The 18,277-nt window shown below is 53.8% G+C and overlaps 1 protein-coding gene across 1 annotated transcript; it reads right to left on the reverse strand.

Moving 5' to 3' along the window:
- Positions 1-2,392: 2,392 nt before the first annotated feature.
- LOC308052285 (aurora kinase C-like) lies at positions 2,393-11,666 on the reverse strand (the record flags this gene model as incomplete). Its single annotated transcript, XM_080364368.1, is given in 10 exon segments — positions 2,393-2,587; positions 8,535-8,594; positions 8,596-8,710; positions 9,073-9,221; positions 9,423-9,488; positions 9,490-9,562; positions 10,089-10,280; positions 10,971-11,037; positions 11,207-11,246; positions 11,619-11,666. Coding segments are annotated over 10 exon segments (1,005 nt in total).
- Between the last annotated feature and the right edge of the window lie 6,611 nt (positions 11,667-18,277).

The raw sequence follows: 18,277 nt of genomic DNA on the forward strand, positions 1-18,277 counted from the left end.
GATCCCTGACCCGCACCACCACAACCTTTAACAGGACATTGGGCCGTTCTAGAACCTGAATGACAAACAGCGAGTATTTCTCTAGGACGGCTTTGATGTGGGATTGTTCTGTTTTCCCTGCAGGGGATGGGGAGTAATTTCTCCTCCCCACAGTACCACTGAACACCCCGCCCATGACTCTTCAGGCATTTTGGGGCTGTAAGCCCCCATCTTTCACTGGCCTGCTCCTCCAGTAACATCATCGTCATCCCCCGTGTCCCCCCATTTATTCACTCAAAAAAAAAGGGAGAAAAGGAAAACAGCCCCAGCGGGCAGCTCATTACTTTAAAATGCCATCTACATATATACATACCAGAGCCCCCCAAAAACGGGGCGTCAGTGCCCCGAACAGCCGCATCCACGTCCCACAGGCCGGCAGCCGCCCCCCGGCACGCTGGGGACAGAGGACGGTGCCGCGAGTCCTGCTCTGAGGCTGCTCCCCCGACCTGGGCTGAGGGGTCTGCTGAGCATGGGGCGGTCACAGCTCCCCCTCTGAAACACAGGAATTCCACAGCAGAGTTCCGCCCTGGGGCGGCCGGCTGCAGCACCGCGCTTTGCCCACAGCCTTTCCTTCCTTGTCCACTTTACACAATGGCCTCTGCTCATCACATCTCATCAAGGCTGCTCTACTCGCATTATCAGCGTGCGGTTCCTCAGTCTCTTTCCTGCCAGCTAAAATACCCCTCAACGGGCTCTTTTTCAGAATGACGCTCCTACGTCGTCCTCCCGTTACGCGTCACACAGAACGACGCGGCTCATCTTGGAACAAAGACAGGCAATAACTATGAACGCTTACAGCACCGCTCCACGCATAATACTAAAGCCTACCCACGACATATCGCCCTCACAAGTTGTGTTCCAAGTTTATCCCACCCTCTCCAAAACAAAACAATTCCGCTACGCAGCTCAAATCTATCCAACACTCAGCACCGCAATCAGGACACTCTTGTGAAAAATGCAGTTGTGATTCGTGCTAAGATGTTTGATGTTTACAGATATAACGAAGTGAGGCACGGTCTCTGAACCTGGAAAAAGGTGATTAAGTTCTATGTAAAAAGTTATGAAACTTGCTTATTAAGTTGTATTGACAGAGAGAACTAACATTTTAAGGGTTAACTAAACATATAATGGGTGCCTACTAACGAACTAACACTTTAAGGCTTAGCCACACAATAAATGCTTAGTTTAGAGCTTTATGTTAAGAAGAACAGAACCCCATTGAATGCCAAGATAAGAAGTTTTACTGCACCTAGCTGTAAACTTGAGGAGACAAGATAACGAAGATTAACAGCAAAAGGAGGCGCCAGTCTGGTTTCATTCAACTTGGCAGCTTGGGTCCCAGTCAATTCAACATAATGAGCCAAAGGTAAAAAGTTCACTGTGACGAAGCTGAAGGAGCTTCATCCAAAGACCCCCAAAGACCCCTCCTCAAATTCACCAAGTGGCACTGCGCAGGCACAACAGGGGAGCGTCTATGGAAATGGTTCTCTGAGACTCATTTTAATCAGAAGCGGGAAAGGTTATGAATATGTGCAGGCATTCCTGGGGTCATTATGAATAAGTAACACCTTACTGTATTTAAGCACACTTCTTATTGTTTAAAGGTGTGCATGTTGGGTGGAGTGAATCCCCCGCGCACCCAGCGCTGTTTTGCTTATGCTCTAATGAACACGTGTCCAGAGGAGGTGGGGGCCTGACTACAAACTACAAACCACACTGAACACTTGCAAGATAAGGTCTTGTTTGCACTTTACTGGGAAGAACGGAACTGTCTGGGAAAAACAACGATCCAAAACTAACACAGAGGAGACATTACAGACATCTGCAAAATGGGGCCTATTTCACACTTTGCTGAGAAGAAAGGATTTATTCAGACAAAACAGTACCTGCAAGGCTATGGACCATAAACAATGTCTACAGCTGAAAAACAAAGGCCCACGTGGAATCGGAGAAAAAAATCCAAGGAGAAGCAAGAAGACCTCACAGTTAAATATTGCTGTTGGACTGAATGATGGTATGAACGGTTTGTAAAGATACAGAAGTCTATGGTTTACAAAGCTCGGGTTGGACCTCTGTGGAGGTACCAGCTTGTGCCAGCCCTGCTGCTATTCTACTCCAGTTTTTTTCCCCGAGAATTTTGTCGCCCGCGGTCTGCCCGGTGCGCGGTGCCACCCGCGCTCTGCCCGGGGCGCGGGTGTCAGGCCTCGCAGCCGTGTCCCTGCGCTCAGCAGCTGCTGCAGGGGAGTTGCAGCTTTACTTTTGTTTCATGCAGTAGTTGACACCTTTGGACGGAACTGTGACACGGATGTTTAGCAAAGCTGCAGGCTGATATTTATTATATTACCGCAGATCTTTAATAATCCAAGTGTTTGAACTCACGGGGTGGGGACGCGCAGGCGGGGGGCAGCACCCGCCGGGAGTGGGTGCGCACCCAGGGGTGCTGCAGCACGTCCCGCGGGGGCAGGCGCTGGGCCGGGCTGCGGCGCAGCAGGTGCGAGATGAGATCACGGGCGCCCTCGGGCACGGGGGGCGGGAAGTGCAGGTCCACCTGGCGGGACGCGGGGGACTCAGGGACCCTGGAAATGGACGGGGCACAAGGACACCCCCACCCAGCACCGGTGTCCCTGGCCCCCCAGTCGTGGGTCTCGCCCCACAGTGAGAATGGAGGGTGTGGGGCAGGTGCTGTGTATGTGGGGCCCAGATCCTGGGGTCCTGCCCAGCCCTTGGGTTCCCCAGCAGCATGTGGGTGTGGCAGAATGCAACCCCCCCTCGCCTCTCTCCCCCTCTTCTGCCCCCACTCTCCCCCTCCTTCCTTCAGTATGGAGGAGTGGGCACATCCCCCTCTCTCCTGGCTGCCGTGGGCCTAACAGCTTCTTTGTCTGGCCCCAGAGCACCCGTACCAGCAGAGTCGTTAGGGGCAAAAGCCGCTGGGCGCCCACACCCAGGGTGGGGGATGTTTTTGGGGGGCTTCCAGGAATAGGAGGAATGACTGCAGTCAGGTCAAGCTCTTAAAAACGGGACACTCGTCGAAAACTTCCTTTTTGGTTGGAGTTTTCTCAGAGAACGAGCTTAGCCACTGCCGCCAGGAGCCACGGCCCCCCCCAGCTCCTCGGAACGGAGTCTCCGCTTGCCTCGCCCCCACGGCCGTGAGTAAAACTTCTCGCAGGATTGCGAGTATATTTATACTTTCTGTGCACGTTTGCACACATACTCTAAATTATCTCTTTAAAATAATTACGGATAGGCTTGGGCAAGTGTGTGCTTCTCCGGGACTCAGGGGCGACTCCGGCATTGTTTTGAGTGAAGCCACGTGCATGCACTCTGTGGACCGCCTGCTGCAGTGGTTGCCGCCCCTAAATAAGTTTCCAGCTGATATTCGAACCTGTATTTAAGTCACTTTGGAATATTAAAACCCTGTTTCACCAGTTTAATAAAGGCTGCTTTGGACCCTGTTGTACTTCGGGGTAATATTCCGTGACAATTTGGCGTAGTCGGCAGGATATCAGAGATGGAGGTACTTTTTAGAGGGTTGAGTAACATTTCTGCAGAAACCTGGCATTTTGCGGCGTAGTTTTTCATTATGTGGTGCGCGATGTGCTTCAGTTTGTGTGTTTGCTTAAAGGTAGCACAGGATCTGTGTAAACTTAAGCACCGAATGGAGGAAAACTTCTCGCGGCAAAGGGAAAAGTTTGACTCCTTAAAGCAGGACCTTTTGTGGCAAACCAAACAATTTGATTCTTTAAAGCAAAACCTTTCACAGCAAAGCGAAAAGTTTGACTCCTTAAAGCAGGACTTCTCGCAGCAAAGCGAAAAGTTTGACTCCTTAAAGCAGGACTTTTCGCAGCAGAGCGAACAGTTTGATTCCTTAAAGCAGGACTTTTCGCAGCAGAGCAAACAGTTTAACTCCTTGAAGCAGGACCTTTCGCCGCAAGGCAAAGAGTTTGACTTTTTAAAGCAAAACCTCTCGCGGCAGAGCGAACAGTTTAACTGTCTAATACAGGACTTTTCATGACAAAGCATACGATCGGATTATTTAGAACAGAGATTTGGCTTGTTAGAACAGAAACTTGGTTTTTTGGAACAAAAACTTGAGTTTTTGTTAATTAATATGAGAGCTTCCTCCAGCGTCCCCCCAGTTCAGGCGTGCTCCTCGGCCCCCGCGCTTCTCAACAGAGATACTGACTCTGAAAACAGCGCTGATGAAGGGGGGGTAGAGACTAAGAACGTGCGTCCTCTTATTAGAACTGAAACACATACGGATGGACGAGGCAGAAATCCACGCATGGCTACCCATAGCACGCCATATTCAGGACTGGAGCTAGGGGATTTACAAACTAGATTCTCACAGAAGCCGGGCGAGACAGAGACTGAATATCTTTGGCGCGTTTCACTTACTGGGGGTGATAGAATATTATTGAGTAAGGACGAGGCCGCAGGTTTCTGGGGCCCAGGGGTATTTTTAAGTGATGGTCCAGACGGTGATCAGTCCATTACATCTCGTGTAGCTTACTGGGCTGGTAGTATAGATCCCAGGGAACATGGGGAGCCAGTGGCAATTGTTATAAAAGGTTTATCGGACCTTGCCGAGGGAGTTCAAAAGGCGGCTTGTATACAAGCAATGTATGAAAGAGGCCGGCAGTCCCCCCCCTATGGCGGCGCCGGTGGATCCGGTCCACCTTCGGCTGCTTATTAAAGGATTACCGGATGCCTTAAAAGTATATGTCCAATCCCTTAAGGAAGAAGTTCAGGGGGCTATTGATCGCAATAAGCAAAATCCCCGAAGTCCTCCTGAACATGTATTAACCTGGGCGGAAATTTTACACAATGTGGTTACACATGGGCGCGAGATGGGGTGGGTAGACCCGAGCGGCAGCCCGTATAGAAGCCGGGCGGTCCAGAAGACGAGCCGAGCCGAGCCTCTTTAGGGACCCCCCCCCCACTAGGCCGCCCCCCCCGTCACAGAAACCGGAGCGTTTTGGCTGCCAGTCAAATCAGAGTAGCAGTTTGCAGCGGAGCGACCTCTGGCACCGTGCAGCCGCTTTGGGCGTGCCTCGAAAACTGGTGCACAAGCTCTCCACTGAGCATTTACAGGAGCTAGTGGAATACTTAGAGGGAAGATCAGAGAACAAAGAGAAGGCACCGGCAACCGCCCCCTCCCCCGAGGACAAGCGAAACACTAACACTTTCGCATCCTCACAAAGGGAATCAAAAAACTAGTAAAGGCGGATGGGAACCGGGACCGCCCCACCCGCTTGGTATTCTCCTGCCAATGGTCCAGTGATAAAGAACCATACATACATATTCCCGTTGGTCCAAGGCAGATAAGTGTCAAATTTCTAATTGACATGGGCGCACAAATCAGTGTTTTGAACAGGCGGCAAGCTGACAAACTCGAGATTAAACCATCAAGGAAGGCCATCAATATAGTAGGGGTAACGGGTGTAGCAGAGAGATGTCCTTTAGCTCGAATCCACCTTTTGCTGCCTGGGGAAAAGCGGACAACGGCTGTGGAAGTTGCCCTGAGTCCTTATAAAGCGAACATATTGGGATTCGATATTTTGGCAGGTAGACAATGGTGCTTACCTAATGGGGAGATTTGGAGCTTTGGAAGTCACAGGGCAGAGGTAGCCTGTATTAAAATATTGCCATTTACCTCTGCACCCTTGCAACTTGATCCTGCTCCACCCACATCTACAATAACCTGTACCCCACGTTCCCCCCTGCTAAATGCAGCAAAACGGGGCACTACGGAGGTTGTTAATGATCTTGAAGAAAGGCAAATAAAAAGCCGCGGTGTCCAGACGGCCCCCTCCCCGTACCGGCAACTCGGGGGGTCTGGCATAGCAAAGCCCCACCCCGCGAGTGCCGGCGACTGCCCTGGGACTGGCGACATGAAATGGAGTGGCCTGAGAGAGCTGCTAGAAACGCATGTCCAGTACGGGCATAACCCGAAAAACGGACGCAAACTTCCCCCCGTAAAACTTCTGTCGCCTCTCTGCGCATCTCCCCCCGGCCCGCCACCGTTCCTGGACCCTAAGTCCTGGTGGTGTGGGGCAGGGCAGCCCGGCCTCGCGAGCGCAGGCAGGCAACCACCTTTCGGCTGGCCGCCCCCCCCCACTCGCTGCGGGCGGGAGCACCCCCCCCGCCCCGGCTTGCAAACTGAAGTTAAAAAAAAAAAAAACAAAAACCCACGGCTTGGGACCAGCAACCCCGCCCGGCTCAGTGCTCTCTGACGTTCAGAGGCAGCTCCCATTAGGACCCGGCAATGTGCCTTAGCACTGCTGCTTGCTAAAAGTAGCTTCTAATATTACTTGCTATCAAAAAAATTACTGGCACTCTACTGCAGCTAAATGAGGCATTATGGAGGTCATTAATGATTTTGATAAAGAGTCAATAACAGGCAGCAACTCGATAAAGACCTGCCCCTAAAACAAAAGGTCCAAGAGATATTTTCTGCTCAGAACTTCTGAGCTAGTCTAACACGTTAACTATGAAAGCCCGGTTCCAAAGGGACCGAGGTCTGTTCTTTGTGTTTTCTTGCAGGGCAAAGGAAGATGACAGGGTGGAAGAGAAGTACAGATGCGTGTATCTCCACAACAAGTTGTCTCATATTAAGAGACTAATAGAGGATTCTGACCAGCAGCAAGCAGAATCATGGCACTAGCCTTTGCTTCGGCCTGGACATGTGCCTTTGCATTACGGAAGTTTCAGTATTAGCAGACTTAACTACTTTTGTTGTTGATATTGCTTTTATGCATATTTGAAGATTTTAAAATTTGCACAAAATAATAATAATAATAATAAGCCATTGCTTTGGAGGGTTAAAGAGGCACGTGTATTTTGCTGTATACAACCCGTTTTGTTACAGCAGAAGCTTAACCTTTTAACTTAAACCCCCATTGCAGTAGTTGCCTTAAGGTGTTTGCTTGTGTGTGTTTGGTGTGAAGTTTTAGCTACACCAGCTCCCCATTGCTGCAGCAGCCGGGGACCCCACATGGCCTACGGGTGTCCGGGCGCGTGTGATTTAATGTGTGTGCACGAGTGCCTGATGGGGAATGCAGAATAAAGCTGCTACTCTTGCGTAAGCCAAATGCTCAGGTTAAAACAGCTGATGAGTGTTGCTGTAGGTTTTCCTTCTACAAAATCTCTGTTCCTGTTGTGGAAGAAGATCCAGCTAACACCAGCAAGGGATGGAAAAGCATCCAGATGCCTTGAAAACACCGCCAACAATGACGGGGTGGAAAAGGATCCAGCTAAAACCAGCAAGCCATTCAGAAGGAAGACAGTCACAGGAATGGAAACACTAATGAACTGTGACTGATGCTGGGACTCATTAATTACCTTGGGCAATTGTTGATTGTTGCAATTACTTCGATTCTATTGTATATTGTTATTAATAACTGTTTGGCAGGGGTAAGTCAACACATGAGATATGGCGATCCACAGTGGACATTAAGGCTCACTGGCAGGAATGTCCCCTTTTACTTTGGAGGCAAGAGGTGGCTGTCACACCACTCTGGAGTTATGACTTGACCATGACTGTAGTCATAGGGTGGGATTGTGGCAGAATGCAACCCCCCCTCGCCTCTCTCCCCCTCTTCTGCCCCCACTCTCCCCCTCCTTCCTTCAGTATGGAGGAGTGGGCACATCCTCCTCTCTCCTGGCTGCCGTGGGCCTAACAGCTTCTTTGTCTGGCCCCAGAGCACCCGTACCAGCAGAGTCGTTAGGGGCAAAAGCCGCTGGGTGCCCACACCTAGGGTGGGGGATGTTTTTGGGGGGCTTCCAGGAATAGGAGGAATGACTGCAGTCAGGTCAAGCTCTTAAAAACGGGACACTCGTCGAAAACTTCCTTTTTGGTTGGAGTTTTCTCAGAGAACGAGCTTAGCCACTGCCGCCAGGAGCCACGGCCCCCCCCAGCTCCTCGGAACGGAGTCTCCGCTTGCCTCGCCCCCACGGCCGTGAGTAAAACTTCTCGCAGGATTGCGAGTATATTTATACTTTCTGTGCACGTTTGCACACATACTCTAAATTATCTCTTTAAAATAATTACGGATAGGCTTGGGCAAGTGTGTGCTTCTCCGGGACTCAGGGGCGACTCCGGCATTGTTTTGAGTGAAGCCACGTGCATGCACTCTGTGGACCGCCTACTGCAGTGGTTGTCGCCCCTAAATAAGTTTCCAGCTGATATTCGAAACTGTATTTAAGTCACTTTGGAATATTAAAACCCTGTTTCACCAGTTTAATAAAGGCTGCTTTGGACCCTGTTGTACTTCGGGGTAATATTCCGTGACAGTGGGGCAGGGGCTGCTCTCCACAGGCAGGGTCCCCATGGCAGGGGATTCCAGGGGGGTATGAGCTCCCTAAACATGGGGTCTCTGTGGCAGGGTCCCCCCTGTGAGAGCACAGCACGTGAGGCTGGGGGTTGCTCTGGGGTCCTTGTGGGTCCCTGGAGGTGCTCCCCAGGTGGGTGGGGGTCCCTAGGGCGCAGTCCCCACCTTGGTGATGCGGTGGTAGGTCTTGTTGTGGGAGGGGCTCTCGAAGGGGGCGGTGCCCAGCCAGCAGCTCATAGCACAGCACCCCCAGGCACCACAGATCCACCTTCTCGTCGTGCTCACGTCCCTCCACCATCTCAGGGGGAAGGTAATCCAGCGTCCCACACAGTGTCCTCCGCCTGGGGGGCACCCCATGAGGAGACACCCCCATGTGTACACGTACCCACCGCCTCTCCAGAGGTACATAAAGGCAGCTCTGTTTTAGGGGGAGCCCCGCCTTGGCATGTTGGAGTCCTCTGGGGTGCTTGCCACCCCCAGGCTGGTGACGCCATCCCCATGGGGTCTCAGCCCCTGCTGTGTCCCTGTCCGCACAGGGTGCCCCATGGAGGACCCCCCCCAGAGCGTCCCCAGCCCTATAGGGCCCCTCCCCAGATCATACCAAAGGGGAGGGGGTGCACAGACAACCCAAAGTCAGTGATCTTCGGCTCCTCCAGCGCCACAGGGTGCTCCCCCAGACCCACAGGGCCCCCCACAGCCGTACCGGAGGGAGGGGGCGTGCACAGACCACCCGAAGTCGGTGATCTTCAGCTCCCCCATCAGCCCCAGCAGCAGGTTCTCAGGTTTGATGTCCCGGTGGATCACCTTCTTCCCGTGGCAGTACAGCACCGCGTCTGCCGCCTCCTCCATCAGCTGGGGTGATGAAACGAGGGGGTCAGGGCACCCCCAAACTGACCAGGGGGCCCTTGGGGACCCCAACACCAATTCTTGGGTGGGACCTCAGCATTTGGGGCTGGTCAGGGGGCCCAGACCCCCATGTGTGGGGGTCACCCTGGTGTCTGGGGTGGTTCCAGAGCTCCCCGCTAGGGGTGCCCCATTTCGGGGTGACCTGACCGTGGCGGTGCGGGTGCCATCGAAGCGGCCTTGGCGCTGCAGCTCCTTGTAGAGTGCCCCCCCCGGGCGCGTACTCCAGGATGAGGAACACCTGCCGCTCATCATGGAAGTAGTTGTAGAGGCACAGGATGTTGGGGTGCCTGAGGGGAACAGGGACACATGGTGAGGCCCCAGGACCCCCCACTACCACCCCAGGGTCCCCAGTGCCTCCCATGGGCTCTCTGCAACTGACCCCCGCTGTCACCTAGGGGACCCCAGAACACCCCCAGTGTCACCTAGAGGACCCCAGTGCCACCCACCATCACCCCAGTGAGCCCCAGGACACCCCTCCACTGTCACCCCAGGGTATTCAGGACAGCCCCCACCATGACCCAGAGGACAACAGGACTCCCACACTGTCACTTCAGTGCCACCCACCACCACCCAGGGGGTCTTCTGGGACCTGTTGATATCATACTTGGGTCCCCAGAATCCCCTCACTGTCACCCCGTGGGTCCCCGAGTGCCACCTCATCACCCCAGGACCCCCCATCTCATCAGCCCAGGGTCGCCCCAGTGCCACCCACCATCACCCAGGAGGTCCCCAGGACCCTACCAGCACCACCCAGGGTCCCCAGGCTCCCCCACCCCGCCTCCCCCCGACACCCCCATGCCTGTGCTTCCTGACTGTAAGTGGGCCATGATCTCGATCTCTCGCCGCAGCTGGTGCTCCACCCCTTCCTTCTCCACCTGGGACTTGAAGAGGACCTTCAGCGCCACCAGGAATTTCGTGCTCTGCTCCTGTGCCAGGTAGACGCTCCCGAACTTGCCCTTCCCCAGCGGCCGCCCAATCTCAAAGTCATCCAGCGTGAAGGTCCGTCTGCAGAGTGGGGGGCAGAGACACACGATGGCGGGGGCACCCCATCATAGGGGGGACACCCCATCACAGGGGGGACACCCAGCACCTGCGCCCACACATAGTCAACACCAACCCCAGTGTCACCCACCAATGCCCAGGGGTCACAGGACCACCGCACTGCCACCCATGGGGTCTCTGGGATGCTTCCCCCACTGTCATACTGGGGGTAACTGGGCCCCCCAGTGCCACTCAAAGTGTCCTTGGAGCCCCCACAATCACCCCAAGGTCCTCAGGACACCCCACAGTGCCGCCCACCATCACCCAAGGGGTCTCTGGGACCCCCCAACTTATTATACTTGGGTTCCCAGGACACCTCACGGACCACAGGACCTCCCCACTGTCACTCCATGGATCCCAGGAGCCATCCTCATTACCCCAGGGTCCCCTCAGTGCCACCCACCATCACCCCAGGGGCCCCAGGGCCCCCTTCCCCCCAACACCCAGGGAGTCTCTGGGACCCCCACATTGTGGTCCCCAGAAGCTCCCCAGGAGCCCCCCGTTGTCACCAGGGAGTAACTGGCATCCCCCAGTGCCACCCAGGGGGTTCCTGGCACCCCCTCCCCCATCACCCCAGGGTCTCCAGTGTCCCACATCACCCCAGGGGTCCCTGTTACCCACAGGCCCCCCAGCTCTGCCCCCACCGTCACTCACTGTGGCGGGGGAGAGGCCTGCAGGGCAATGGGCTGCAGGGGCGCAGCTCCTGGTGGGGAAGGCTCAGCTGCGGGAACCCCCACACACACCCTGGGGGCCCCCGAGGACCCTCCCGTGGGACACAGGCGTCCATGGACCCCCAGGTAACACCCGTGCCCCCACCAAGGGACCCAGGCGTCCGGGTGCCCCAACTCCTCCCCATGGGGCTCCGTCCCCCGGACCCTCCCTCCCCGTACCTGGCCGGCGCTCCAGCGTGAGCGGCTCCTCGCGGCGAACCTGCGGCCCGGCCGGGGAGGGGGGTCACCCCGAGACACCCTGCAGGGGTGGGGGACCCCAACACCCTCCCCAGGGACAGGACACCCCCCCAAAAAGGGCCAGGGGGTGCCTGAGCGCACCCCCCTGGGACGGGGCCACCTCCAGGGGTCGGTGCGGCCCCAAAGCACACGGGACCCGCCCCGAGGGTGCCCCAGGGATGGGGCCCAGGGGGCACCCTGAGATCCCCTCCCAAGGACGGCCCCCCCGGAGGGGTTTGGGGCACTCCGAGACCCCCCATCCCAGGGACTAGGACACTCCAGAAAGGGCAGCGTCACCCCGAGTGCCCCGGGGGGACACCCTGGCAGGGGAACGTCACGGGGGAGGGGGTGTCACCTCGGGCAGGCTGGACACGCCGGGGTCCGCGTTCTCTTTCTGCGCCATCCTGGAGGCAGGGAGGGGACACAGCATCACCACGGGACCCCAACCCCTCGGGACCCCCAACCACGCGGGACACGCTGTCCCCGGATCCCCAACCCCTCGGGATCGCCCAGCCTCCCAGGACCCCCGGGACCCGCTGTCCCCGGATTCCCAGCCCCCCGGGACCCCCGGGACCCCCTGTCCCCGGATCCCCGTTCCCGGACCCGCTGTCCCCGATCCCCGCCCGCCGCGCTCTGCGCCCCCTCCCGCCACAGCCTTCAGACCCGCCCCTCGGCTGCACGCGTCGCCCGCCCATTGGTCCCCGCTGCGGACGGCCCCGCCCCCACCCGCCTTCCTCCCTACCCGCCTTCCTCCCGCCCCACCGTGCTTACACCGTTTCTCATTGGCCAGCCACGCCGCCCGCCTAGCGGGTGGGGCGGGAGCTCAGCGCTGATTGGCTGCCGGGCGCAGTTGGGGGTTCGAGCGCGTGCAGGGAGGTGGCGATCGGGATAGGAAGTTGTGGTCCGGGGGGGTTGGTGAGGAGACAGAACGGTTCCGGGGGGCGGCCGGGCCGGGCCGAGGCTCGCTCTGCCGAGCGCAGAGCGGCTGTGCGAGCGGGAGCGCTGGAAGGGGCGCGGGGCTGCGCCTCGGGGCTGCCCGGGGGAGCTGAGGCGGCGCGGGCAGCGTGTGGGTTCGGACGGGCTGCAGGTTCGGTGGCCGCGGCGCTGGTGGAACGATGAGTCTCTTGCAGAGCTCGCGGGTGTTCCTGCGTTCAGGGAAAATTCTCTTCAAGCGTTTCATTTCTCTTTTGGCTGTTGCTGCTGCAAGTGAAGCACCTGATTCCATTGAACCCCTGTGTGCGCAGGGACGCTTTCTGCAGGAGCACCCATGTCGGTACCAGGGCCTGGGCTCCTGCCCGGAGACACGGGCTGTCCCCCAGCGCTGGGCAGACACGGTGCGGTGACACAGGACACGTGGCGAAGAACAATAGCGGTGAGTACGTACTTTATTAAAAAAGTCTTGCCAGTTAATGATGAATCCTACTCCAGTTGTTGCCTTGTCATGATTTCTGGAAACCCTGGCTGTCTTTCTCTTCCCCTTTACTGGTAAAGTTGTGGGTTTGTTACTAGTGGGTTACAATCAGGTGTTGATTCTGGAGATGCTGAACGTGCCTGAGGAAAGCTGTAAATACAGTGAAGCTGGTGATTTGTAAAGTACAGTGATATTGACTGCCTCTCTGGTTTTCAGTACTTTGTTCTGAGTGGCACTTGGGAAACGTATAACAGGAAAGGCCAACTGCAAGAATTCAAAACTGGCTACAGGGTTATGTTGTGAGTTTTTTTAACAAATTTAATTGGACTCTGGAAACAATTTTATAGATGCTACAAAGGTAAAAAATGTAACAAGATTTGCAGAAACTGTTGTCAGCTGTAATAGGAAAAAAGCAAAAGTAACTTTGACTTTGGTTCAAAGGAGGTATTTCAGAACCAGAAATGAAGGTGAAGCTTTGCGTGGGAGGGCGATCAGCTCGGCACTAGGGAAGCTCCTTTTCCCTGGGTTTCCTGCAGCACAGACTTGGCGTGGATTCCAGAAATTCTGCTAAAATATCAGTTTATCAGCCAGGCCCAGTGTAGAGCAGCTCGAGCTGCTGCTCCTGAAGAGGGACCGGAGCAGGAAAAGTCCTGGGCAGTTCTGCCCGCACGGCCCCGTCAGCCCAAGTCCTGGCGTTGGGTTGGTGTTCTGCACCCGCAGCTCCGGGTGAGACCCGGTGGGACGCGGTTCTGTCCCCTCGCGGTGTGGCGGACGCGGCTCCGCTCCCGGGGACACGTCGGTACCTGTGACCCAGAGCTGGGCACCGCTCCGCGCTGGGACCCCTGTGCTGGGCACCAGCAGCACCTCAGACTGCTACCAAAGAGACTCCTTTGCCACTGTCATCTCACGGGGGTGGGGGAGGGAGGATAAAAGTGACAAAAGTAGCTGGATAGTTCAACTTGTTTCAAAAAAGCCCCAACATTCCAAAGCCAACTGCGAAGCCAAACGTATTCCTTTGCATGTGAGTTTTTCAGGCAGTTCCGGTGGACTGGAGAGTCTTTTAAAAAAATGCAATGAAGGCAGCAAGCGTGGGGACCAGCAGCCAGTAACAGGAGTGAGGCAAATGTTTATCAGTTAAATCAGCTCATCTCACATTCTGATCATGTTCCCCTAACTTTCCAAGACGAGTGGAGTCCAACTCCCCTACATGCCGCGCATCAGCTGCGGCAGCTCGGCCAGCTGTGCTTGTGTGTTTGGCTGGGGTTGGTTTGTTTGGTTTTGGTTGTTGTTTGTTGTGTGTGGGTTTTTTGTTTGTTTGTTTGTTTAACTAGGACTCAAAATGAATGGGGCAAAAGAGAAGAAGGAAAACTGGGAAGAGCAGGCCAGGCCTGATAGACACTTAGAAATAAATATTTAGGAGTGGCAATGACCCTTGCCACAATAATTATCCACATTTTCTACAGGTCTATTCTAATTATATACTAATAATTTATCAATTTCTTTCAATAATTTCATGAATAAATATGTTCATAAAATATTTTATTCTTAAAAAATATTCTATATTCCAGTAGTATTTTCCTGCCCGCAAAGAAAAGCTGCTCTTGCAGTTCATCTTATGATTGCCTGGCTGAAAGACACGATTTAAATACAAGTTTCCAGCAAAGCACAACAAGCCAGAATAAGTCACTGTTAGGGAACAGGCTGCCTTAGCTTATCTAATTACTGAGTATATGGCTTCGTATAGAGCCTGGTTAGAAACGGCTTTATAGAACTCGCTCAGCATAAGTGAGTTTGCCCAACGCAGCTGTGAGCTGTGGACCCTGGAACTTCTGTTTGTTAAGGAAAAAGGGCTCAGAGTGCTCAAGACGAGGGAGCTGCTGAGAGAGGAACAGGATGGGTCTGACGGGACGGGACACACAGGGCTGGTTTGGCTACTGCAAATAACTCTTTATCTGCAGCTGCAGCTGCAAAACAGGAACTTGCAGGTCAGGACTTGGCCTGATGGCCCCATCTGAGGAGAATGGGGAGATTCCATGGAGAACAGGGAGACCCCAGACTCCAATGGGGCGGTTGGCCTGAGGGCCGTGCAGGGGCTGGGACTGTGGGTAGAGCTGTCCGGGATATTCCTGCAGAGGGTCCCTGTGCGCAGACGCCCAGCTCACGGTGCTCTGGCTGTGCTAGCAAATCAGTGACTGAACAGTGATTTCTGGAACCTGCGCCAGAGTGTCCGCAGTGCAAAGCCTGTGGAAAAGAGCTGCCCTGGCTCGTGTGCTCTGACTGCGTCCCCAGGCTCATTGAATTCATGTCTAATTAAAACAACAACAACAAAACCACTACCACCAAAAAAACCAAACAGAGACACACACAAAAAATCCCCCATAAGACTCAGAGGTGCTCCAGCTGCTGTAATTGACTTCCCCATCAGCTCTGCATGTTGTGTTTGGTACATTCTTGCTTGCAGGTCTCTCTGTGAACCTGTTTAACCAGAAGGCTTGAAGGAAAAGTTATGAAGGAAAACTAACAACTAATGTAGATAAATGTCTGGTGTGGATTGTTCTACTTCTCCAGCCGCTGTTCTCCTCTGGGTCTCGGCTGAGCCCAGCTGATTCACTGGTAATGTAAATTGCACTAATTAAAGAAAGAGCCAGGTGACGAAGCTCTGATTTTAGTTATCTGCTGAGCACTTAAAGATGTTGACTGCAGCAGGGTTACAGCCCCTAGAGTTGCTCACAGTGTTCTTGCCGTTTGGAATGCTGTGGTTGAGCTTGTCTGTGCTCAAGCAAAGGGCTGTGTGTTCGGTGGGTAAGGCTGAAGCAGGCGCTCCGTGGAGGCGTTAACGTTCCAAAGGTGCTGCTGAGAACCCTGTAATCACAGCTCGTCTGGGAAGGTGGGGGACAGCAACAACAGAGCGGATCAAACACGTGTGCTGTGAGATCCGTCAGTGCGGAGTCTGCAGTGTCTGCAGTGGGGATTTTGGGCAGCCCTGCTGTTGGTCTGTGGGGAGTCGAGCCTTATGAAAGCACGAGAAGTTCTTGGGAAGATCCGCATGTGTGTCACTGTCGTGTTTCTTGTTAGGATGGGAAAAGGCTTTGTCCTGAATTGGGAAACAGTGGGTTGAGTTCTGTCACTCTTTGGTTGGTCTCTTCAGAACAGGTGACTTGGTCATGGAGTTGGTAAATAAACCCATGAAGAAACCGGGAAGGGAAGGCTGGATAGTGCTTTTTCCCCATGTAGACTTTTGACTTGTGTACAATATGAAGACAGTTACTTCATGCTGTATTTTGGTTCACATTATGTGATCCTGCAGCTGAGGAGGAGCAATCAGTGCAATAAAGTGAGTGTGCTCGCAGAGGTAACCTCAAAAATGTGTCACCTGCCAAAAAACTACAAACCTTTTTATTACCAGGCAAAAAGTGGCAATGAAACAGTTTTCTGGAACTATGAATTTCAAAGACAAGTGGTCTGTAGAAGTGAACGAGGGACGGTGGGAAACGCTGCGTGCCTGGACTGCGTCAAATGGACTTTAAATGGCACTCTGTCCTTCCTCTGTCGCCCTCTACAGTAAAACTTGTTATTCCTTAAATAAAGGATTTTCTCTTATGCTCAGGATGCGTTATTGAACGATGTTGAGGTTTTTATCACCATATTTTCTGTGAGTATTTTCTTTGGTTCCCCTTTAAGTTTGTTTTTCTTGTCCTTAACAGGCAGCTTTGAGAGCTCTCTAAGTAAAAGTGATACTTTGTTGCCTTTTTATTGCTCTTTTCATGTTACGAGCAGCCACCCTCTTTATGCTCAGTCTCATGCTTTTCTTCCTTTCTTGCCCAGGTTCAGAATACTGTGAATTCCAAGCTTCAAGTTTCCTGTGGAACGTTGCAGGAGACCTTGATAATGTGGCACTGAGGGGGGTGATGAAGAGAAACAATACCTGTTCCTTTTCCATTTCGAGATGTTATTTTTTACCTTCCTGGTAGCTGTGAGATGATTTGCAATCTTGCGCTAGCATCTGCCTGAAAGAGAACACGGACCCTTTGGATGCCTCCTCCAGAAATACTTGCTCTGTGGTTCTGGTGATGTCTAGGCTTCGAGGGTGGGGGATAGGGGAGCGTAAATGTTATGGGGCCTCCTGGGATGTCTGCAGGTTTGGGTGACCCGTGGCTGAGACGGGAATGCCAAGGTTGTCAATCTTGCCCTGAATCTTTCTCTCCCTCTCTTGCAGCATCTGAGACCGAATGGAGGAGCAAGTGGATGGGAAGATCCTGCGCCACACACAGATCACATTTATCGCTCTCGCCCTCAGAGACCCGGAGATCCAAATCGTTCGCATTGTGCCTTGAAGCAGCCTGTGCTCATGCGCTTCTCCCAGGGAGAAGGCGGAATGGCAGTGACTGGCCACATTAAGCCACAGGGTGCACACTGTGCAGCTGTCAAGCCCAGCTCTGCGTTAGCTCACACCTGCGGTTTTGCGCCACACACGCACATTTGAGTTGTCGCTGGTTGTTGCAGCGTTTGGCTTTGGTGAGGACAGCGTGTGTTTGTCAGCAGTTGGCGTAGGTGGAGTCTGGAGGAGAAAGCGATATTTCCGTGCCAGAACTGGTTGGTGTTTGCATGGTATTGTGGCGGTTGTTCTCGCAGGCGATGAGTGCTGGAGCATTATTGCAGGATGAGGGGATTTTGGAGGCTTGTCTGTGAGATGCACTAGAGGCAGCAGTTGAAAGCGAAAGGCTGAGATTTGGAGGGTTTGTTGGTGGGTTTGGGGCGGTTGTCAGCTGAAGAGTTGGCTGTTTGCAGGTGAGGTGTAGGGCAGAGGGTGAAGCTGACTTTGCCTGGGCGGCGCAACTGGCTGGGTGTGCAGAGCTGAGGAGAGCGGGCTGCTGCGGGTGACCCTAAAGCTGGAGAACCAGCCGGCAGCTCCAGACGCTCCCGCTGCCGGGCAGGGCCGTGCAGGCCAGTGCCCTGGGGCACAGCGACGTGACCCTCCGCAAGTACCAAAGAGCAGGTGAGGACCGTGGGCATTTGTACTGAGCTGTGACATCTCTATCCCGTGACACTTGGGTCCAGCAAGTACCAAAGAGCAGGTGAGGACCGTGGGCATTTGTACTGTGAGAAATGCAGTTGTGATTCATGCTAAAATGTTTAATGTTTACAGATATAACCAAATGAGGCAAGGGCTCTGAACCTGGAAAAAGGTGGTTAAGTTCTATGTAAAATTTATGAAACTTGCTTATTAAGTTGTATTGACAGAGGGAACTAACATTTTAAGGGTTAGCTAAACATATAATGGGTGCCTACTAACGAACTAACACTTTAAGGCTTAGCCACACAATAAATGCTTAGTTTAGAGCTCTATGTTAAGAAGAACAGAACCTCATTGAATGTCAAGATAAGAAGTTTCACTGCACCTAGCTGTAAACTTGAGGAGACAAGATAACGAAGCTTTACAGCAAAAAGGGGGCGCCAGTCTGGTTTCATTCAACTTGGCAGCTTGGGTCCCAATCAATTCAACATAATGAGTCAAAGGTAAAAAGTTCACTGTGACGAAGCTGAAGGAGGCTTCATCCAAAGACCCCTCCTCAAATTCACCAAGTGGCACTGCGCAGGCACAA

The sequence above is a fragment of the Nesoenas mayeri genome (assembly GCF_963082525.1).
Source record: "Nesoenas mayeri genome assembly, contig: SCAFFOLD_65, whole genome shotgun sequence".
NCBI lineage: Eukaryota > Metazoa > Chordata > Aves > Columbiformes > Columbidae > Nesoenas > Nesoenas mayeri.